Source organism: Thermobia domestica, chromosome 8, assembly GCF_964235325.1.
Source record: "Thermobia domestica chromosome 8, izTheDome1.hap1.1, whole genome shotgun sequence".
Lineage (NCBI taxonomy): Eukaryota > Metazoa > Arthropoda > Insecta > Zygentoma > Lepismatidae > Thermobia > Thermobia domestica.
In genome coordinates, this window is record NC_137461.1 from 289,390,114 (window position 1) to 289,414,232 (window position 24,119).

Here is a 24,119-nt window from a genome sequence, read left to right on the forward strand (position 1 = left end):
TTGTCTGGATTCCGGTGAAATATATGGGTAGCTCAGCAATATGTGTGGAGTAATGGTGGAATAAGCAAAATAAGTCAATCCAGATTTTGTAGTTTAACGTCCCATGATTATGCATCGATGCTAAGGAAGACTATTGACGACGATGAACGAAATGGGGAATGAATAAAGTGGGAGGGAACTGGATAACCCCCAGAAAACTAATGCACATTGTATTTGTCCACCATAAAGCCCTCGAATCCCAGTCATTTGAGTTCTTCAAATTACACCGTGTTTCAAAAAGAATAACCTGATTTTGGACAGTAATAATTACGGAACATGGAATGTGCCGGCAAGGAAATAACTTTTTTTTTTTTAAAATATATATAATGGGTGTGACCTAGAGTTTCAGAAAATAGCCGTTAGATGTCAATTTGTCTTCTTAGTTTGCAGTCAGTCAGAAGAAAGACGGCGTCCGCTTAACAGAAGGCATTTTCTGTGCTACAGTTTGTAAAGACTGAATCGGTGATTTCGGTCCAGCGTGCTTTTCGTTAGCGTTTTAGCATTGATCACCGTCCCCTCCCCCCACAAACTTTATCTCGTGACATAGAAGTAGTGATGAACAGAATAACAGCCACCCTAACTGCTATAAACGCAGAAACATTGTGTAAAGCTTATGACAAATTGAGCTATCGTCTAGATGTTGTTCGTGCCGCTGCTGGTGGACACATAGAACATTTGTAATAGCATAGCGAAAACTTGAAAATTTTGTGAGTATTTTGCAGTTTATCCCATTTTCTAGTATGTTTTTATTAACACATATGGACTTTTATAATCAGGTCATTCTTTTTGAAACACCCTGTATTTTATTAATGCAACACTTCTAACTTATAATAGTAATTGCAAAATAATAATAATAATTCTGTTAGTGGAAAATGGATGAGTGTTGAAATCTAAGGATTTTATTGTATTATTTAATCATCGTGGACTTAATTATTTGCGAGTTATGTAAATATATTTTGCGCTATTAATAATTTAAATGAAGTTCTTGTGTTATTTGCATTAAGATTCATTTGACGCTAATTTCGAGATAATTTTTGTAGGTGTTCAAGGTATGCTGCAATCATGAAATAACTGAGAATATGCAGTTCAGTCCTATGACCACATCGGATAAGTCGTGGACATGGTATGCAAGGGATTACTCAGATGGAGTATTCAAGGATGAATTATTGGCGATCAAATTTAAAACCAAGGAACTTGTGAGTATATTTCTGTAATTTCTGCCAATTGTTATGAAGTTAGTTCATAAATGAAGAGTATGAGTGTATACAGTGGTAACCGGCATTGATTTTTGTGATTGGTTTGCTTTGTATTCGCGCATGCTTTTCAACTGAAGTATTTCAGTTCTCATTGCCAGAGATGCAGATATGAATCCGCATTCATTTGTTTAGTTGTTTCCGAAAAGTGAATTTTCCTCTTTTTTTTTTTTTTTTTTTTTTTTCAGCATCTAAATGCATAATTCAGTAGGTTCCTCAAAATTTTTGAAAGTGGAAATCATTTTTATAAAAATGTCCGCAGAGAGAGTATTCATTAAAAGACTTGAAATGTTTGTCATGTGTCATAGACCGTTTAGTTATACAAAATGAAAAGCCGTATATATTTGAAAAAGCAATTCTGTTACTTGCCTGAAACTTCCTTCATTCTTTACAGAATTACCACCTTTATTTAAGCATTTGTCGTATCTATTTATGGGCTTCAAAATTCCCATGTTATACTCTTCTGCCGCCAGATGGTCACTGCATTCTCCCAACTCATCACTTCCAAAATGTTTACCGCTCAGAATCTTTTTTTAGAATCGTAGAAAATAGGTGGAAATCGCAATAACGATTTGCATTGATCGTAATGCCTTTCAGCATGAAATCCACCCATGGAACACCTTTAACCCCTTCAGTGTGGGTGGCGAGTTAACTCGTGTCTTCAAAACGCACCTGCTGTGCAGGTGGCGTATATATACGCTTTCATTTTGCTTTGGCTATTTTGTATTGCGTATGGCGAATATACTTGCCCATAGTATGAGTACTGTTATCCCGACAATATTTAGCGAGTTTGCGCTCAGCTGGTTTCAATTGTTGCTTAATTAAAAGAAGAGGAAAAAAAGAAAGAAATTAAAATAAAGTTTGTGCTTCGTCAAATAGTTTTCATTCTATGTTTTGTTTGAGAGCAGGCAGCACAGTAATGGCGTCAAAACGATATTTCAACGATGCTGACATTGAAGAAGAGTTATTAATTAGTGATTCTGATGTAAGAGATTTTGAAACAGATTTAGAGTCAACAGGTTTGGAGTCGGAGGAAAGTGGTGATGGCGCTTTTAGTGATAATGACAAAGAACTTACACTTTTTACAGCAATTCGCATCTGAAAATTACGCACTGAAGGGGTTAAGATGCCAAAAGACGGTTGACATGACCTTTCATGTTGAGAGAGTCTTTGATTTTCCTCGGTTTTTTGGTTGTGAGCAGGGTTGGCTGGTTTAAACCAAAAAACAAAAAAATGTTCGCAAAAGTGTAAGTGTTTGTAAAATCTTGATGAACACATTTGTGGGTTATCACGTTTCACTCCCGTATATTATTCGTATTATATTCAGACCTAAATTCCCCATTCATTACTCAAAAAGATTATACTACAAAAGCAACTTTTTTATATATAAGTTTATGACTCTTTCTTTTGTGATTTTTTTTATTGTTTGTTATGCAATTGCATTCAAAGAAATTCTAAATATTGTTTCTTGTTAATAATGTTAACCATTGATAAAATACATAGACATGCCGTACTTTGTTGGGGGTGGGGGTCATACGAACTCCACGAGAGGCATTTAGTGAAATAAGTATCTTTGGTATCTATTTATGTATAAATGAGTCTGAGCCAAAGTGGACTCAAATAATTCGTATCTTTATTCACTTTTCTTATTGATATGCAGATTAAGTCGGTGTATTTCTTTAATTTGGACCAATAAAAGTCGTTGTTAACTAACTTGAACTAAATTAGTTCTTCTGTACTCCGTAGTACTTTGAAATTGTTCATATGTAATTGTGTGTAATGGTTTCACATGTGCAACTGTTTATCTTTTCGTCCTTCTGAAATTACTCTTGACAGTTATATTAAGAAGCATGTAAAGACAACGTATTTTTTTTTTATCAGGATTCCTTCGTGAGTGTGTCGGCAGACGTATCGCATTTGTGGCCAATTAGTCTTGGTTCCGAGTTCAAATGGAGAACAATTTCTCTCGGATGTAACTCGAGAAGCGGTTTTTATTCCGCTTTAAGCTTATGTGACCCCTTCCAGCATAACCCGGTTGTTGCATAATAACATCAAGGCGAAACACTTATTTCTGTTCATATATGATGTGAATGTATAAAGCAAATTATTTAAACTATAAAAACCTGGTTTAAACCCCCCCCCCAAAAAAAAAACTTTTTTTTTTTTTTTTTTTTAAATAAAAACCATGGTTTTTGCCAACCCTGGTTGTGAGGGATAATGTCACCCAAGTGATTGGTGCTTACTCTCTGGGGTGATGTGAAATACCCAGGTCTCATCACTAACCACAATCCGATCAAGAAAGGAATCTCTATCTGTGTGATATCGTGTTAAGAATGTGATGGCAGTGACCTGGCTTAATGAACTCTCGGCAGGAGTTCTGAAGCTCTTGAACTGACACGACAAATGTTTAAATGAAGGTGGAGATTATGTAGAGAAGTGAAGGAAGCTTTAGGTATATAACAAAATTGTTTTTTCCAATAAATATTGTGTTTTTCATTTTGTATAACTAAACGGTCTTTGTTTTCCGGATGACCCTCGTACTTTTTAACACGTTCGCTGCGGCAGTGTAAAACTGAGTTTGGATCTTAGTGCTATACGAATCACCGTGTCTCTCGTTGAAGGTTTGTCCGTCGGTGTGTTAAGAGTCAGCAGTGACTCGTGCACAGATCTTACTTTGAGCTTGGGCCGCGGTGGCTCAGTGGTAGAGCGTTCACCTCTGGTGCTTGGGGTCCCTGGTTCGATCCCAGCCCCCGCCAAGTGAACTTCGTGGTGGACAAACACCGTGTGCGTGGGTTTTCTCGGAGTTCTGTTTTCTCCCACTTTCTTCATTCCACCATTTCATTCATTTCTCATAATCACCGTCTCCTTTAGCCTAACCGGCATAACCGTGGGACGTAAAACTCAAAGATTTCATTTCATTTCTTACTTTGAGCTTCTCTCCACAGATGACGGCACGGTATTTCAAATTCATACCTCAGCCATCTGTTAACAGAATGAAACTACCTTACGCCAAAGCAGGACTCGTCACCGGTGACTGGTGTAGCACTTCGATGCTAGTAATGTTAAAAATTTGTACAAACGAAAATACCACAAACGCACAGAGGTGATACAGTGCATAGAACAGCACCGCACAGAAATGAAGTATCCCACGAGCCACCGGTGACTCGTAGAGCAGCGAACGTGTTAAAGATGCTGGGAAGTTCCAATTATGAGTAATCATTTCTAATATGCTCCTGTAATGTTTTTGAAATATTTATCTCCTATTCCTTATGTGTGTTTCACTGCAGAAACTGACTTTTCAGATGTGTGTATTAATTACTTTCTGTCGCACGAAGCCTCGCAATTCTTAAACCGTTCATCTAGCTCTTTCCAATTTAGGTTTGTATGACCAGCACATCACGAATCTTATCGTTGTTGTTGCTGGTTTCTTGTCTGCAGTCCACTCTTTTAAGCAGTTAACCACTTCTTGTCAGACGGTGGATGAGCGCCACAATGGCATCGGAGATTTTTTTTTTTTTTTTTTTTCGATTACTCATGTTTTCAAGTTCAAGGATGTCACTATAAGAAATAGAAATAAAGGGGAAAAACTAATGTCTGAAATAATTGCTAATAGTCGCTAGTAAATACATAATGAATATTCATATATAAAAGATTGTGGTTTGGATTCGGGGATTAAATATTCTATCAAGCTGCTTCGGTGCTCGCTCACACCTGTATTAATGACTTCTATTCGCCGACTTCTAAACTGGAGTCATATGGAAGTTGTTCTTGATTTCCTATCGAGTGCTTTTAAGAGAAAGTAAATGAAGCCGTCAAGTGATAAACTTGGCTTTTTAAGAAAAAGATATGTAAAATGTAGCTTTTCACTATTTGAAGGTTAAGTAAATTAATGTTATCAAGAATCCTTTTGAAATTTGTGAGATTTTTTTCAATAGCAAACGAGAAATATCAAACTTCAAGCAGCGGAAAACTTAACTTCGTAATGAACGTTCTTTTGCAAGAAGCCAAATTCACGTTTGAGAAATGAAGATTTTTTTCTTAGATACCCAAAGAAAGATAGAAACACTACCATATGTTACCATTTTAGCAGCGAATAGAAGTCACTGATAAAGATGTATCAAAACGTTTGACGGATACAAAGTAAGATATATATTTCAGTAATACAAGAAGTAGCTACGTTTAATGACTAAAATTTTCTTCGGACTGAAATGTGTATGCGGATTTTTGCATTGGTTTCTCTCTTTCAGGCTGACAAATTTAAGAGCGTGATCGATGAAGTCCAGAAACAATTGAAGGAACGGAAAGCCCAAAAGACAGAGGAAGCAGCAGGTGATTCCTCGGTGACAGAAGACAAATCCGTTGATGGATGGAAGTGTGTTAAATGCTCGACTCGTAATAAAGAAGAAGACAGAAAGTGTCGTTCGTGTAGTTCAGACAAAAGTCCTGCGGAATCTGACAGTGTTAAACCATTGTCTGAGTTGTTTAAACCAAAACCTGGTTCGTGGGTTTGTTCCGCGTGTTACGTTTCTAATGATAGCAGCGCATCTGCATGCATTGCATGCGCTACCCCGAACAAGAGTGAATCTGGAAAAAGCAGTAACCTGAAAAAGAGTGAATCAAGTGAAGTGCAAGTGAAAGTTGAGAAGCCAAGTGGAACTGAAGCTCAGAAATCGTTAACAGAAATGTTTAAACCAAAGCCGGGATCCTGGGAATGTCCCTCATGTTACTTGCGAAATGATGGCCAGACGATGGAGTGTGTAGCGTGTCATTCAAAGAAACCTGGAACTGAAGACAAATCGCAACCAAGTTTCAGTACATCAGCCGTAGCTCCTAAGTTCTCTTTCGGGTTTGTGACCACTTCTGCGAGCTCCGGATTTACTTTGACACCAAGTAAATCCAGTCAGCAGTTTACTTCAGACACTTTACCCAGTAGCAATACCAGTGCATCGTTCACTATTGGAATTCCCGCTCCTCAGTTAGGTGGAGGATTTACTTTCGGCGTTTCCACAACCACTGCTACGACTTCTTCTGTAGCCACGGTTACCAGTACTTCGAGCAGTCACGTGTTTACATTTGGAAGTACGAGTGGTTCTTTCGTTTCTAAAGACTCCACAAACACTACAACCAGTATCTTTGGCAGTAAACCCAGTATCTTCGATAGTAAGCCCCAAGACTCTCAGAAATTTGTGTTCGGAAGTAAACCCCTGCAGTTCCCTCTGTCATCTGGATACGTCTTTGGGAAAGGTGTAGATAATGAACCATCAGCACCAGCTTCCAGCGTTGAGTCACCGTTTGGATCGGTGTTGAAGACAGAAGAAAAGGTGCAAGATGTCCCGAACGACGAAAAGAATAACACAGGTAAGGAGAGAGAACTAGATTTTACGAATTAAGATCAATTCGACTATTCTTTGTGAGTCTACATTGATAGTGGGTAATAAGATGGGACTCTTTAAGATAGAGAAGGCCTATCCGGTTAACCATAAGGACCAGATTTTCTCGCGTGATCAGGTCAAAAGTCATATTGCGTGCGAAATCGAGTCTAGAGATTTCAAATCCAGATGAGATTTCAAGCACGTAACCTTTCGCCTTGAGTAATTCGCAGAAGATGCATATACTTCATTATTGATTTTACTCCAGCAACTTGACTTTTGACAATGTTCTATCCATATTTACCTTTCGTGGTATACAGTTTTTTTTAATAATTCAGTAAGCTTCCAGTAATTAAAGTTTTTGAGATACGTGGATGACTTCATTTTTCATTGATTTTTTAATTTTTTATTTATTTATTTATTTATTTATTATTATTATTATTATTATTATTATTATTATTATTATTATTATTATTATTATTATTATTTACTATGTTCCATCCATTTTAGGGCAATTTGCTTTTAAAATATAGTGTCTATATAGCCTCTTCTACATGTGAGCTGAATTTCAGCCATTTCCCTCTTTTAGTTTTTGAAATAGGTGGAGGAATTATTTGTTTTTCATTGAATTTTCATTGACATTAATGTTTCGTACTTTTTGACCATGTTCCATCTATTTTAAGACAATTTGCTTTTAGGATATAGAATCTTCTACATTTGAGTTGAATTTCAGCCATCTCCCCGAAAGTCTGGTCACATCATTGGAACCGAATAGGCCCTTTATCGACCATCGACTTGAGTTATTCTTCATGCTATTTTCATATTTTCCTTGTAAGCATGTTATGTTCCAAAAACTATAGATCTAATTAAGCTGAACAAAATTGTATAAGTGAGTAAGTAAATTCTCATGCGCGGTTTTTCGAGAAAAATAATTGTTGTATAAACCTAAAAATTCGTAATCCTGCACGATGACCATGTCATCTATTAAGATAAAATTTGTCCTGAACTAGAGCATTATCAAACTTTTCATTGTGAACTACACTAACAAGACGACAGGAGATAGGCAGAGCCCAAGCAGCCCAGTTTGATTAGCCCAGAATTATGCTTCACTCCTAAAGTTTTTTTGAAGTACTGAGTGGCTCAGCAAAACAGGAAAGTTTTAATTGACGTAAAATGCACTAATAAAACACAGGAAATAATACATTTAATGATTCAGATGGGTGCAGAGAGTATGTCATTAACAATGATATTAGCTATGGCACTTACATGTTACTTTATTTCTTGAAGATGACATCAGAAAGATGTACTCCATCTCGGCGTTCACAATATGATACGAGTTTGTTTTGGAAATTCAATGAAATGCTCTGTTTATTACGTCTTGAGAAACAGTGAGACCTTCTTTAACCCTCACGTCAGTTTCAGTTGAACGATGTTTGCAGGACGTGTACTTCCTGTCCCCATATTACCACAGAGAGAAATCGGACACAGAATTCAGGGTCATGTCGGAAGCCATAGAAGTCTTATAAAATGCTTTCACAGCGAGCACATGTTCCGCACGATTTCAATGCTTCATTATTACTAAATAGCAGAGTCTTCTCAATGTATTCTTATCTGTCCCAAACAAATCCCGGCCATACAGTGTTGCTAATTAGAGATTTAGAGTTTCCCATTTCCCTGTGCCACCCTGTGTAACATTGTCCAAAATGACGTGCTTAAGGGTAAATTCACATTCGTAGTTTTCGAAAAAAAAAAAAAAAAAAAAAATTCACTATTGTTGGCTGCTAATTGTAACTTACAGTTTTTGTTCTGTTGAAAGAGATTATTTATTTCCTGTATGAGAAAACGTACTGTTAAATAGTAAACTTAAATGTTTCCTTCTAAAAGTAATGCAATGCTACATTGTATTTGTTGTTTCTTTTTAATAGTAATGCAGTGCTGTATTGTATATTTTCTTCTAATAGTAATGCAGTGCTACATTGTTTCCTTTCTGATAGTAATGCAATGCTACATTGTTGTTTCCTTCTAATAGTAATGCAGTGCTACATTGTATCGGTTGTTTCCTTCCAAGTGCTGCATTGTATCTGTTGGTTCCTTCCAATAGTTATGTAGTGCTACATTGTATGTTTCCTTACAATAGTAATGCAGTGCTACATTGTTTTCTTCTAATAGTAATGCATTGCTACATTGTATCTGTTTTTTTTTAATAGTAATCAGTGCTGCATTGTTTCCTTTCTAATAGTAATGCAGTGCTGCATAGTTTCCTTTTTAATAGTAATGCATTGCTACATTAGATCTGTTTTTTTTAAATAGTAATGCAGTGCTGCATTGTTTCCTTTCTAATAGTAATGCAGTGCTGCATTGTTTCCTTTCTAATAGTAATGCAGTGCTGCATTGTTTCCTTTCTAATAGTAATGCAGTGCTGCATTGTTTCCTTTCTAATAGTAATGCAGTGCTGCATTGTTTCCTTTCTAATAGTAATGCAGTGCTGCATTGTTTCCTTTCTAATAGTAATGCAGTGCTGCATTGTTTCCTTTCTAATAGTAATGCAGTGCTGCATTGTTTCCTTTCTAATAGTAATGCAGTGCTGCATTGTTTCCTTTCTAATAGTAATGCAGTGCTGCATTGTTTCCTTTCTAATAGTAATGCAGTGCTGCATTGTTTCCTTTCTAATAGTAATGCAGTGCTGCATTGTTTCCTTTCTAATAGTAATGCAGTGCTGCATTGTTTCCTTTCTAATAGTAATGCAGTGCTACGTTGTTTCCTTCTAATAGGAACGCACTGCTGCATTGTATATTTCTTTCTAATAGTAATGATTTGCTGCATTGTATCTGTTGTTTCCTTCTAATAGTAATGCAGTGCTACATTTAATTCAAAATATGAAGTGTATCCATTGGGATACGATTTTAGAAAAAAGTTACAGTATTTTTCATAGTTAAATTTAGGTTCCCCAAAAGTGAATTAAAAGACCAAAGGTAAAAGTACTCCATGTTACAGTCCTACAGGGTGCATTAGTGAAAAACATACAATCTGGTGGTCAGCGTTCAAATGGCTTATACTAAATGTGGTAACTTATAACGCAATTATTTTCCGTTTTTAGCTTCCATCCAATGAAATTTGATGTTTTTCTTCTGTAGGGTTGGCGTTTACGTTCGGAAGTCCACAGAAATTTGACTTCAATTTTAGTGGTGTTCGGCCAAAGTCTCCCATCAAATCTCCCAAATCACCTCATCAAAGTGGGAATGATGATGATAGTGACGTTTATCAAGATGATGATGAAGGAGAGCACATCTATTTTCCAGTAAGTAGCATTTCAAAAATTGAAAATAAGGGTTTGGTTGGATATTCATGGTATCTATCGGTCACGAAAGTCATGAAGAAGTCACGAAATCAGAAAACGGTCATGAAAGTCACGAAATTTACGTTTTGGGTCACGATTTTTTTTATTTTTATTTTTTTTTTTATCTGTACAAATATAAGTAGAGACTGGGAAATTTTGTTCTATAAAAAATCAAAATTCACCACCAAAAATGTCTATGATCGGCTCTAGACGCTAGCAAATCGCAAGTACAGCATACTTATATCGCATGCATGAAAATTTGGCCTAATTCGCACCCAAATTCGCTCTTGATAATGTTACTAAATTTCATGGTATGGTAAAAGGTCACGAAATCTCATGTTGGAATTTTAGTAGACACCCTGATATTGTAAATTTCTCCATTTAATAGAGCGTTCAAGATATAGCTATCGTAAGTATTTTTAAAAGGGGTGGACGAATATTGCGTCTTTATGTATTAAGAACATTTTACTATTACATTTTAAGTGTCATTTTCGACCAAAGGTATAATCTTACAGTATATAAAAAAGTGTTTGGAAAAAAACTTGCACATAGAGCTAGTCTAGATTAAAATAAAGCACTTGCTCTTAAAGAAATAGGCTCCCTGTTTGCATAGACTATTTTCGACTTGTTTCGAAAACTTAAAATATCACAGTTTGGGGACACTGTGGCTCAGTGGTAGAGCGCTTAGCGTGGAGTCCGTGGTTCGATCCCCGTCCAAGTTTGGTGGACAATATCGTGTCCGTGGGGTACTCCCGTTTTCTCCCACTTTCTCATTCCACTTCCAGTAGACGGCACGCAAAAGCGTCGAGTAAATCTTAATCCGGGAACTTTTTTTCCATGTATTAACATTACTAAGTATTAATGTGCGCAATTTTTGTACTAGCTGAACCTGCATCATTTATATATGAGCATGAATCATCTCCTCATTCCTCACACCTGTACATGTCCCTTTACAGGCACAAGTGAAAGACGTCTTGATAAAAATCGGCAAGGGGTACCATAATGGGGAGATTTTTTTTCAGTATCTCGCACTATTTGCAAGATTAAGCCTACTTCCGGTTGGAGTTTCTAATTCATGTATGATCAGTAGTTTTTTTTTCTTCTTGCATGCAGTATGTAATAAGCAAATACATTACATACACAATTAATTATAATGTCAGTGATATATGATATTCATTGGACGAAACACTCCAAATAATAAAGATCCATCTTAGACTGGAGAAATGATTATCCTTAGTTTTTCATTATCATTTGGCCATGAAACAAACGCCTGAAAGATATACAACTCTTGTGTACAACTATGTTGTGTTAGAATGTATAACTCATAGGAAAAGGTTGCTTTGCTTTAAAATTTCAACACTTCCAATATACCCGTAAAAATGTAATAAAGAAATAACGGCCACATTTTTTAAATATTTGATTAGATCTGGACAATCTACACAAAATTAGGAATCGACCAGCGAAAACGACAAGTTTCTATTTCTAGCACATATGGTTTTCGAGATTTCATTGTTGAAAGGCTTGCAAACAAACATATAAACCTAGCATTTTAATATATAAATAGACCTTACGGAAGTTAATTTGTGATTTTGTACGTATGTATGTTCGATTTCTTCGTAATTGCTTACATGTCTTTTTACTTGCAGCCTGTGGTTTCCCTACCTGAAAAAGTTCCAGTATATACGGGAGAAGAGGAAGAGAATGTTCTTTATTCTCACCGAGCGAAGTTGTTCCGGTTCGTTGATGGAGAGTGGAAAGAGAGAGGAATTGGTGACATTAAACTTCTGCAGCATCAAAAGACAGGCAGAATTAGGTAAAAGATCACTTCCGTTTTGCCAAATATCAAATATCACATTATTTCTAAGTATTTTTTTCTCCTGTTATAAATTCCCGTTAGTCATTTGTGACCGGGGGGTGAGCGATTGAAATGTTGTAGTTTTGATCTTACTTAAATAACTGAAAACGCTATGCCTTCATAAACATAATTTGTTGTTAACATCCCTTTTACAGCACCGAAGCTATACGAGACGTAATAAATTGTAATCCAAATCACCGTTACGCATTCATACTTCAATGCTTTCCGACCGAGGATTGAAACCGGGACCGCGTGCTCCGAAGGCTTACGCGCTAATTACAAAACCACCGAGGAGGACAGCAGAGTTTGTTGTTACGGCAATGCTAAAATGATACTTTTCTAAATGTCAAAACAATGTATGACCTTTATTTTACTGCTTCCTTTTGTTGGCTACGTGGTTGGTATACGTGTGTTCGGCGTTAGAGATTCAGGTTTTATTCTCAGTGGGGGCTTATATTCTAATCTTACGTTACACCGTGAGACCAATGTTGCCTCTGTGTGGAAAAGCAGTGTTCAGCTTCAAACCAACACAAAAAGAAAGTAGGGGGACATGGTGGCTCAGTGGTAAAGCGCTACCTCTGGTGCTTGGAGTCACTGGTTCGATCCCCAGAAGAGTAATTTCGTAGTGGACCACATCGTGTCCGTAGATTTTCTGGGGTCCCCCACTTTTTCTTCTTCCATCATTCAGTTGCTTTAATCGTCTTCCTTAGCCAAAAGGGCATAATCGTGAGGAGACATTTTCATCCAGAGAGCTTCTCCGCTTTTATTATATTTGTTTTCCTTTAGTTTCTAATTTTAAAAAGTGAATATTAAGAATCTAGTATTAATTGTAGGTTTGGTAGGTAGGTTCAGTTCTCTTTAGAACTGAAATAATTTAGTGTGGACCAAGCAGTGGGAAATACTTACATTTTTGCTCTATAAATTACTGAATGAGTTGACGTTTGTATTAGACAGGTCTCAAGTTCAAATCCACGTTGTCATTTTGATTTTTAAGGCGTAAGGTACTTTAACATTTAAGTGTTAGAATGGTAACTGTATTTTAAAAAGAAAAAAATAGAATGCAGATGTATTTACACTGTGTAATATATTGAAACTTGAACATAAATTTTAATTGTTTATTCAAAGGCTTTTAATGAGAAGAGATCAGGTAATGAAAATTTGCTTGAACCACTTCTTGACTTGTGACATAAAGTTCCTGGTGAAGGATGAGAAGACGTGGCTGTGGAGTGCAGCAGACTATGCGGAAGAGAAGATCCAGCATGAAAAGTTCGCTGTACGATTCAAATCCAAGAGTATTGCTCAAGAATTTAAAGAAGCCGTTGATAAAGCACAGGTAATAAGGAATTATTTTAGAGGCAAAATTTAATTGTTGCAGTGCTCTTAAAGTTGTAAATCGTAGAGCATGCCAATTATTCTACTAGCTGTCTTTCCATTTTTCTAGAATAGTGCGAAGAAAATGAAATAAACCGGATAGTTAGGAAGTAAATTTATCTAGTCTATAAAATGTTTTTAATCAAACTATCAGTTTCTTAACCTAAACACTATGGGCACAATGTATAACATAGTTGTCGCACATTCAAATTTCTGCATTTCAATATCAAAAACGATTACTAGAATTCCGCTAGTAAGGTCTTCTAAGATTGTAATGTATGTCCGTTACTCCACACGATATCTCTTGAACGAAAGAGAATTTCTGAATGTGTTTCTTTGCAGTAACTAACTAGAGTGATTATCTCAGAGTTCGTTAATGGAGTCATCCGTTAACATCTTTACGGGTAACGGCGACTACTCATATCTCGTTTAAAATCAATAACATTCCCTGGCTTCTACGCAACCTGCACAGTAGCAAAGAAATGTTGGTTGACTATAATAAAAGGATATGCACCTTTCCTTAATGCAATTATTTAGGCCGAGTTCGTTAATGGAGGAAATCCATTAACATTCTTACGGTCGTTACCGTTACTTCATCTAAACAAAATATACTTTTCCAACAGCAAAGAAAAATAGATACATAAAATAATCACAGTATTGTTTTATAACAGAAAATAGTACTCCAGACTCAATATAGCAAATAAAATAATATTTTGTGTTGGTCAGGTCAAAGATTGGTACTTAAGATATTATCAGTAAATGCTATTGCATTAAATTTGAATGCTTCATAACAACTTACTTTTCGACCAGAACTAGGTTCTTGATATTGTAGTTAGTAACAACATGGCCTGTACTAAGAAGATTGTAAGCAGTAGCGGAGGTGTAGGAAGAGGGGCAACACCCTACTCGAAAACTTGCCCTCCTTTCTCCCAAGTGCCAAAGCATATTTCAGTGAGAGCTTTCTTGTGATAAAGGATCACAGCAAGTAGCTGGAAGTACCATTTAAAAGACTTAAGATTTTATTTATGATACGTAATGCCAATAATTAGTATTACAAACAAAGGATTGATCATATGTTTCCATGCTTTTTAAATGTTTCGTTGTAAACGTAATATGATTCAAATGCATTTATGTTATACAATAACGTAATCGCACTTAAAAATAAAAAGTAAAAATTACGTAATCAAATTAAAATAGCCTACTTAACGATATAATATTTGACACGACTGGAAAATATAAAGAATAAATAATTTTGAAATTACTACTAATAGCAATATACTATCAAACACTATCATATTTAAGATTACAAATATATATATAACAAATGTTGAAGTTATTTGGAAAACAAAATTAATTCCTTGTACAGTGCGTTTCAGTATTTCTAATGACTCAAGTTGTATAATTTGCTAACATTTTTGATAATATTGATCGATATTTAAGTACAGACAGCTTCAACTGAGTTTTAAAAAGTTTGAGAAACCTGATATATATATATATATATATATATATATATATATATATATATATATATAATCATATAGACTATCTGTGCAAAAATACTGTCATACCGTATAAGAACTTAGACAATTTCATTGTTGTAGCAATATGTCAAGAAGTAGAGAAAAACTTAAGCTGCCGATGTTGTTTCTAAACATGCACTTTTTAGACCATTCTAACTGGTTATCGTTTGGCATTAGTTCAGTTTCGTAAGTTGCAATTTTGTAAGAAAGTATGAACCAGACTTTCTTCTGTTTCCTCCTTCTGCACAGATTATATTTGGATATCGTGTTCTAACATGAGTTTCAATCTTGAAGAAAAGAAAAAAAAAAATCAAAATTAGAATTTTGGTCTAGAAACAGAATCCGAAAATTAGTTTTAAAAATGCAAACCGAAAACCAGTAGTTATTTTTTTTTAATTTTTTTTTCCAACTTTTGCAGAAATCTATTTTCGGTTTTCCTAAAAAATCAGTTTGGACATCACTAATCATGGCGCATTCGATTATGCTTTGCGCTTCCTGGCGAACTTTAACTGTTAGAAGTGAAAGGTAGAATAATTTATACAAGAACGTTCTGATGAGTCTCAATTTTGACAACTCTTGTGCATGTATTTGGTGTAGGAATTAATTCGTGCGGTTGGTACGCACACATTGAAGCTGTAGTACAAACACAAAATACATAAATACCTTAAGAAAAATATTGTCCATCGCTAGCCACCACTTTCGCCCATCTGTCAGGCAATGTACGGATTCCGTGGCGAAAGAAGTCCTCATCCTTGGAAGCGATCCAGTCAGAGACCCATGTTTTGATATCTTCTGAAGAAGTAAACCGCTGTCCAATCAAATCGTTGTTCATGCAATCGAACAAGTAGTAGTCCGAAGGAGCAACGTCTGGTGAATACGGCGGGTGGGGTAAAACTTCCCATTCGACATTTTCTAAATAGGTTTTGACCGGTTTTGCGACATGTGGGCGAGCGTTATCATGTTGAACAATAAGTTTATCATGTCTGTTCTCCCATTCTGGTCGTGTTCTGGCCAGAGCTTGCTTCAAACGCATTAATTGTCGTCGATAACGTTCTCCATTCATAGTTTCACCCGGTTGCAGCAGCTCATAGTACACCACACCTTTCATATCCCACCATATGCACAGCATAACCTTTGCACAGTGAATATCTCGTTTTGGTTGTAATGGACCTGGTTCACCTGGTTTCACCCAGGCCTTTTTTCGTTTAGGGTTCTCGTAATGGATCCACTTCTCATCACCCGTAATAATTCGATGCAGAAACCCCTTTCTGCTCTGTCGTTGAAGCAGCAATTCGCAAATGGTTTTTCGTCTTTCAACGTCTCTGTCTTTCAATTCATGTGGAACCCAATGTGACATCTTTTGAATCATTCCCATGGCTTTCAAGCGTTTGGAGACTGTTGTTTGATCAACGCCTAATGCTGCTGCAAGTTGTTCCTGCATTTGACACGAATCCTGCTCGAGCAATGCTGTCAATTCTTCGTCTTGAAATTTTTTTGGCTGTCCAGCTCACTCTTGGTCTGCCAAGCCGAAATCACCACTTCTAAACCGTGCAAACCACTTCTGACAAGTTCGCACAGCTAGAGCATGGTCAACATACACTTCCACCAAAATACGATGACTTTCAGTCGCACTTTTCTGCATGTTAAAGTAATGCAGCAGGACACCCCGCAAAAACACTTTATCAGGCACAAATTGCGCCATGTTCACTTAACTACAAACTGGTGTTGTTGACGCTTTAATCCACTGCCCTATACTACGAACGATACGCGATGACAGGGGTTTGCAACACATGTGTGGATACACGGAACTGTGGGACGCTCCGTTCGTTGCGCCATCTCTTGTCCACCCGCACGAATTAATTCCTAGACCAAATAACTTGGAACATGATCTGTATTGGCTGGCACGCGTGTGCTTCTGAAGCACGGCATCCCGGGTCCGATTCCCGGTGAGAGAAGCTTGAAAATTTTGAATACATTACTGTAGTTCGGATTCCTCCTTAACCCTTTTAAAATTTTTAAGGTAAATTTTTGACTTTGTCAAGCAGTTACTTTATCACCAATATTTATCCTAAGATTTTGGTTCGTACCTCATTCTCTTTAGAATAAAGCAACCTTTCAAACGGTACCATTCACATGTCCGTATCACATACCTGAAAAGGGGAGTTCGAGGAAAATGAAGATTTTTTTCTGAAAAAGTCCCATTTTGAAAAAAATCCCTAGGTCTCTCGGCCGGCACAGTGTTAACGTAAACAATTATAAGAAAATTGTAGAAGGGGAGGGAAGACAAGCAGGAAAGAAGCCATAACGCATGTACTCTGTCTGGTCATGTCGATAATATATAAATCCCGAATGGGTTAAATTGTAGATCAAAGTTTCACATAAGTTTAGTGCTGAACAGGATACAACGTGTATCCAACCAATCAGTAACAGATCAAATTGTTTTAACTTATAATTCCTTGTAGTAATTCCTCTTTACTTTGAACTTAGTTCTGTACTTGGTACGCTGTTCAATAGAGCTGATGTTAGAGATGAAAAAACTAATTGGAATTTTACTCTTGACAGGAACAGTTGAAAGATGGTTCGGAGTCGACCACCACTCCTGTTTCATCTGCAGAAAACCAAGGAGTACCAACTACCTCTGGTAAGTAAATATTGACAGTGTCACATACATATTGTAGAAATCAGTCAATCCATTCGAACTACAACTAACAACTATATGTTAATATAAAAAATACACCATCACGTGTGTTTTTCATTATTCAGTGATATTTGAATCTGCAAAGTTTTTGAAATTGTTTCATCTGTAAAATTAAGGAAATGCGAGCAAGTTTTTTTTCTTTTAACCTGAATTACGAACAATTAAAAAAGTACAATGGGACGCGTCGCTCGAGTCCGAAAGCGCAATAGTCCATTGGGCTGGCATCTGGACTCTTGTGACAGGAATGTCAGAGGAGGGAATTGGCGAAATTCCAATACCCTGTTCCATACGACGATAGAATTCCAGCGATGTTTTCGCTGTGTGACTGAATGCCTTGTCTGAGTACAGTTGAACTTGGTTTATGTCTTGTCCGTACAATGCTGGGATTTCAGCTGGTAATTTCAGTCAGAACATGTCTGGTAGTCACAGCTCTGATTTGACTTTTCGCTCTACCTTTCGGAGATGCTGTTTGCCCCTGTACGAGAAGCCGGCTACAGTCATGAACCCTTTTGGGAAACTCTCTACTCTTTGGCGGAAGAACGTGCTTCGGCTCCGGTTTGTATGTAATAGCACGAACTTTATCATTATGTTTTAGATAAATTCACGCCTCATCAAGACAACAACAGACTTTCACCGATCACCCACGAAGTGATATTTATACAGCGTTCAGTTTCTCTCTCTCTCTTTCTTTCTTTCTCTCTTTCTCTTTTCTCTCTCTCTCTCTCTCTCTCTCTCTCGCACATGAGTTTCAGGGCGTGCGCACTGCTCTTGCGAACGGCGAACCGCAGCAGTCCTGTCCTCTTCACGGGAGGCCTTTTTCTAGCTGCTTGCGTTGGTGTGGTGGGCCGAGGACTCTGTGCTGCATATTTTCATATAATACGATTCACAGTGGCACGACGTATACGCAAATTGTACATATGACACATATCTATGATGCTGGACTCCGTGAACTTAGGGTCGGAAGGAGCCATAATATACCCTTCTTAGAATCTTTTCAGTTTGGGCGACACTACAGTACACTCGACCACACTGCTCTACTGCGTGACTAACGAGATACTGTTGTTTGCCTCGTAGCATTTGCACAGGCGCGTACAGTTGCACATTGACTTCGGCTCAATATAAATGAATCAACCTCTTTATTCGGTAAAAGTTTTCTTTCTTAGACAATTCATTCCTGACAAAGTGGCTTACTCTCCTGCTTTGTGTGGGTGTAGTCCCATGTTTGGTCCCCTATGGAAATTCCTGTGGACACAAATCTGGGTAGTAGCTCGGATCCCACTGTAAGCACTAGATCCTGTGATACATAGCCTGAGACTAAAAGGGAAAGTTAAATTTCAGTCAATTTTTACACGAAAAATAGCTCAGTATAACATTTGAAGGAGTATTTATAGATTTTAATTTTCTAGTAACATTTTAATGGATTGATTGCTTCCATATTGATTTATCATTAGAAATATGTAATTTTATTTAAGATTGGATCAGCATATTTTTATTGCTCAGTCTACAAGTAGAAAGAGTGATCTTTAAGATCCATCTTGTAAACATCATGTGCCATCAAGCTTAATCTTAATTGTAATACATTTTAGAAGATGAAATAATTTTAGAACGTGACTGTACCACTGTTCCCACACGTAGTTTTGGAGTTAATAATTACTTTGGTTAAAACTGGAGGTGGTTTGTTCAAATTTATTTTGCCCCGTAATGTATCTTATTTCGGAATCACTAATACTACATGACATTCAAATAATTTTCCAACACTAAATATTTTCGTAACTTTTGATTCTCGTTGATAGTTATTTTTAATGTGATAATTTATTATTTTTTTTTTCTTCAAATTCGTATGTACCTAGTTAAACGTAATTGTAGAATAAAACTAGTAGCAGTATAAAATGTAAGAAAGTAGAGTTCTAAAAACTAGTAGTCATTTGAAGAGCTCTTTGGTTATTGGAGTGGTAAGTTGGTACGCACATACTTGATGTGAATAAAATCGTTTAGGATACCTAGTCGTAGCGTAAGTTCTGTCACATTCAAAGTATATGAGAATGAAAATCGAAATATAGTGCATTTTAATAAAACTCGTTTATCCGATCACAATTTATATTATAGTCAAAATACGAGTGGGTAGTTTTCGTACAGGTTTTGTCTTTGCAATCCTTGATCTTTTCCATCACGTATGACTTTGATTTGTCAAACTCTTATCAGGTAGCGCATACTTCGTCTCCAAAATATCTCACACTTAGCAGTCCAGCGTATTAAGATTCGGGCTGTGTGCCATGAAGCCACTCGTGAATGACTCAGCATATTGAGCAGAGCGAAGTTTTGTTGATTTCATAGAATTGAAATCTTTGAACGTACCTATTCTTGGCCGAGTGGCAAACGCATGTAGTTTCCGTGCGTGTGGTCCTCCGTTGGGGATACATATATCTGGTACACTGATGTGACACTGAATTAGGGATACCTGATTAGCAACGAATTGCTGCTCCTTTGACCTTGGATAAGAGTTGCCAAACGACAGAACATGGATTCAGCAAGTCTTCAGGAGTGGTCTGGAGGTATGGCATGCCAAATAATTTCCAGAATTTCCCATAAATCAGTTAAGGATGGCGATGGCAGATGTGTTTGCCCACATTTTCCCAGAGTGTTCCATTGGTGTTCAATGGGATTTATATTCGGGCTTCTCGGTGACCATTTCAGCAGCGATAAGTCAGTAGAATTCTCGAACTAGGTGGGGGGTACGGTGGCTCAGTGGTAGAGCGTGCACCTCTGGTGTGTGGGGTTCCTGATTCGATCTCAGCTCGCGCCAAGTCGGCTTTGTGGTGGACAAACACAGTGTCCGTGGGTTTTCTCGGGGTTCTCCCGTTTCCTCCCACTTTATTCATTCCACCATTGCGCTCATTTCTTATCAGTCTCCTTTAGCCTAACCGGCATAACCGTGAGACGTAAAACTGAAAGATTTCATTTTATTTATTTCTTATTTCTCGAATTACGTGATACTCAACTGGGTTCATTGACAGGAGCAGTTGTCCTACTAGTACACTCAATTTCCATTTATATTGCAAGAAAGAATGGAGGATGTAATTGATCAACTAGTAGATAAACGTATCTTTATCTATGCAGTAAAGGTGCGTTGATACACAGTGAAGATATATGTAACTTCAAAACCTCACGGTACGTCCAATACATTTACAGTTCCAACCTAGCACGCTGGCTCGTATTCGTAGACTGATTATCAACAGCAGATGCAGTTTGAATCAAAACTCATCATTCCATACTACTCAATTCCGATCGTCGATGATCCAGTCAAAGCGTTCTGTGGCCCATTCAAGACGATGGGCACGGGAACGTGAAGAGAAGTGGAATTCTAGTGGGTCCTCGGCTTCTGAAGCTCTTCCAGTGAAATAAGCGCCACATAACCTGGGTACTAATTGACTGGACTCTCCATTCAGTTGCGCAGGTACCTAGACTAAATTGATGTGCTAGCTACGTATTCTGGCGCGCTGGTTACGTACTCGCTAGCTGTCTTCGAAACACTCACTATCACTTAAGGCTACATGTCCCTTACAGTTTTCTCGATACTATTCCTTTTATCGTTATTTGTGTATTCTCGCCATCCTCTGGATACTATGGACTGAGAAAACACCTTTGTCGCAAGATTTCTAAAATTAAATTCTCCGTGCATCGAACACCAATTATTTATCCTCGATCGAAGCTGTGTAAAATCCTCGTTTAACACATTCTATCACTTTTACTAATTGATTCAAGAAAGATACACCTAATTATGTATATCCTACGGCAGCACCCGCAGAAGCACAGCAATGAGGCAGCAGCAACATACGTCAGTAACGCTACATGACTGTAATGCCACTTCAGTATAATCCTGAGTATCTGTTGAAACTATTTTCCGTCTTGCATGGCCACGGTAGTGTAAATACGCAGTACCGCTCAAAAATTTTCGAACATCCCGGATTTTTGTAAGCATCTACTGTGATCCTACTATTTTGGCGCGAGAACTTTACCGCCATGCATAAGAGGTACTGCCTATAGCATCAAATTTGACGACAGTTGAATCGAGGTCTGAGAGGTACTGCAGATGATGTGTCAAATCATAATTATTAAAATTGAAACTAAAAAAGACATTTTATATAGATATTGCATAGTATAAACAAAAATGTGGAAGGTGAGGGAAAATATTAGTTTTAGTTGGAAAGTATAAACATTGAGGATCAATATAGTGACAAAAATTTGAAAGAGAAAGTAGCTTTCCAAATTTTGCAGTACTTTATACCTTGTTGATATGTTAACGTTTAAAACGCCAACAATACCTTACTTTGAAAAGTGCTTACGATAGTTTCCTATGTTCCATTCGTGCTCATTGAAATAGGAACGACGAGCATTACATATACGCTTCCACTGAGCAACAATTGAGCAGAGAAGGATGTATATTGACTGTTGTAAACATTTTTCAAAGAATGGCATTTTTAACTTTTTTTAAAGCTAGCATATGTATACGGTATAGATAACTGCAAAATTTTGAAAACATTCTCTTTCAAATTTTTGTCACTACATTGACCCTCTATGTCTACACTTTCCAACAAAACTAATATCTTGCCCCAATGAAATGTATATATCAAATTGTCTTTTTTGGTTTCAATTTTAAGAATTATAAATTGACATATCATCTCCAGTACCTCTTAGACCTCAATTCAACTGTCGTCACATTCTATGTTTTAGGCAGGAGTACATCTGATGCTAGGCAGTAAGGTTCTCGTGCCGAAATACTGGTAATAGGATCACAATAATTGCTTACAAAAATCCAGGGTGTTCGAAAGCTTTTGACTGGCAGTGTACATTGAACTTCAATTACCGAAACCAATGTCCAAACATCATTTGTAACACTATTGACGTTTCTATTTTTGACAGTTTGGTTGAAGAGGAAGTGTTAAGAAACGGCGTAACAAACAATAGCAGTTTATAATCAACATGGACACTTCCGTTGAAACATCAATTTTTCATTTTAAATTATTCCTTTCCTCGGCGCTTATCCTTTCTCGCTTGGTTTCCGGGGGGTAACAGATCAACAGATCTGTTTTAAATTAAATTATAGTGACATCAGAACACCTTGCAAATACTTGTGTTAATTTTGACAGAATTTACGATGTGACTAGGTGTAAACTAACTTAATGTAGTGTCTGTGCTGTAGTATGTGTTTTCCTGCCATTTTAGCAGCACCAGCCTTCACAACATCCCCAGCGATGCAGAGCTTTAAGTTTACGCTAGACAATACAACGGTACCTGTAAGCTCGTCGGGGTCGATCTCACCAATTAGTCCTGGAACATTCTCCTTGGCTGGACGGCTGGGAGTGAGTGACACAAGTATGTAGTCTGTGTTCCTCAACCAGGCACCTTGTCAGCATGATTAGTACCATACTTTTCACATATTTGTCAGTGCACAGTTTTAGTGAGCGTAATTTGGTGAAGGGTAAAATTGCTCATTAACGCATGCTTGGTAGTTAACAAATATTTATAAAATTATAACAAGAGCCACAAGTACGTAAAATTGGAATTATTTTACAGTGGCGTTGAATTGTCGAAGAGAACACAAAAATGAGAGATTACAGGGTGTCTACTGATACTCAGACTATCACACAGGAATTCCAAACTGCATCAGGATCCACTCCCAAGTACTATGACAGTTAGGCGTGAGGTGAGAAAACTTGGATTTCATGGTCGAGCGGCTGCTCATAAGCCACACATCACGCAGGTAAATGTCAAACGACGCCTCGCTTGGTGTCAGGAGCGTAAACATTGGACGATTGAACAGTGGAAAAACGTTGTGTGGAGTGACGAATCACGGTACACAATGTGGCGATCCGATGGTAGGGTGTGGGTATTTCGAATGCCCGGTGAACGTCATCTGTCAGCGTGTGTAGTGCCAACAGTAAAATTCAGAGGTGGTGGTGTTTTTCTTAGAGGGGGCTTGCACCCCTTGTTTTACGTGGCACTCTCACAGCGCAGGTCTACATTGATATTTTAAGCACCTTCTTGCTTCCCACTGTTGAAGAGCAATTCGGGGATGGCGACTGCATCTCTCCTCAGCAGAAAAAAACACGTACCATACATGCGCATGTACAACATGCGCCTGGAAAACCCTTGAAATTGGAACACTGTTTTACGCCTGATCATGTGCTCATGTTTTTTAAAAACATTGCGTGTTCAGTCCCTGGAAACGGAAAAACACAGGTAAACAAGGAAGAAGTGAACATCTGGTTTGTACCTGAAAAACACATGTTTTGTACCTATAACCGAACGTAACATCTGTGGACTGCATGTTTTGCAACTGATCTTAACGTGTTTTCTCTTCAACAGCAGCTGATCATCCGCTGAACATTGCATGTAAAAGGAAGAAGACCAGTGCTATTCTAGTATTGTTCGAGGGCACTGAACATGCAATGTACAGGGATCGCAAACATGCAGTGAAAGGGGAACGGGAAATAGGCGGTTCAGACGATACGAATACTACATTTTTCGATTAGTTAACACTGAATGCACGGGTCCCCTATAGCGGGCATCTACACTATAGGGCACAATTTTCGGTTTTTTAACCTGTCCCTGGTCTTTAGACCTACTAGCTATTTTCCATTTTGTGGTAATTATAAAATGTGTACACTGTTGAATGA

The 24,119-nt window shown here is 37.4% G+C and overlaps 1 protein-coding gene across 1 annotated transcript in view; it reads left to right on the forward strand.

Moving 5' to 3' along the window:
- Window positions 1-24,119, forward strand: part of LOC145692603 (E3 SUMO-protein ligase RanBP2-like) — a 166,680-nt gene that overhangs the window by 102,397 nt on the left and 40,164 nt on the right. The window contains exons 34-40 of the mRNA XM_081767925.1: window positions 1,080-1,235; window positions 5,540-6,650; window positions 9,796-9,959; window positions 11,645-11,811; window positions 12,979-13,186; window positions 17,307-17,385; window positions 22,666-22,815. Of these exons, the coding sequence (XP_081624051.1) occupies window positions 1,080-1,235; window positions 5,540-6,650; window positions 9,796-9,959; window positions 11,645-11,811; window positions 12,979-13,186; window positions 17,307-17,385; window positions 22,666-22,815 (2,035 nt within the window). The remainder of the gene's footprint in view (window positions 1-1,079; window positions 1,236-5,539; window positions 6,651-9,795; window positions 9,960-11,644; window positions 11,812-12,978; window positions 13,187-17,306; window positions 17,386-22,665; window positions 22,816-24,119) is intronic.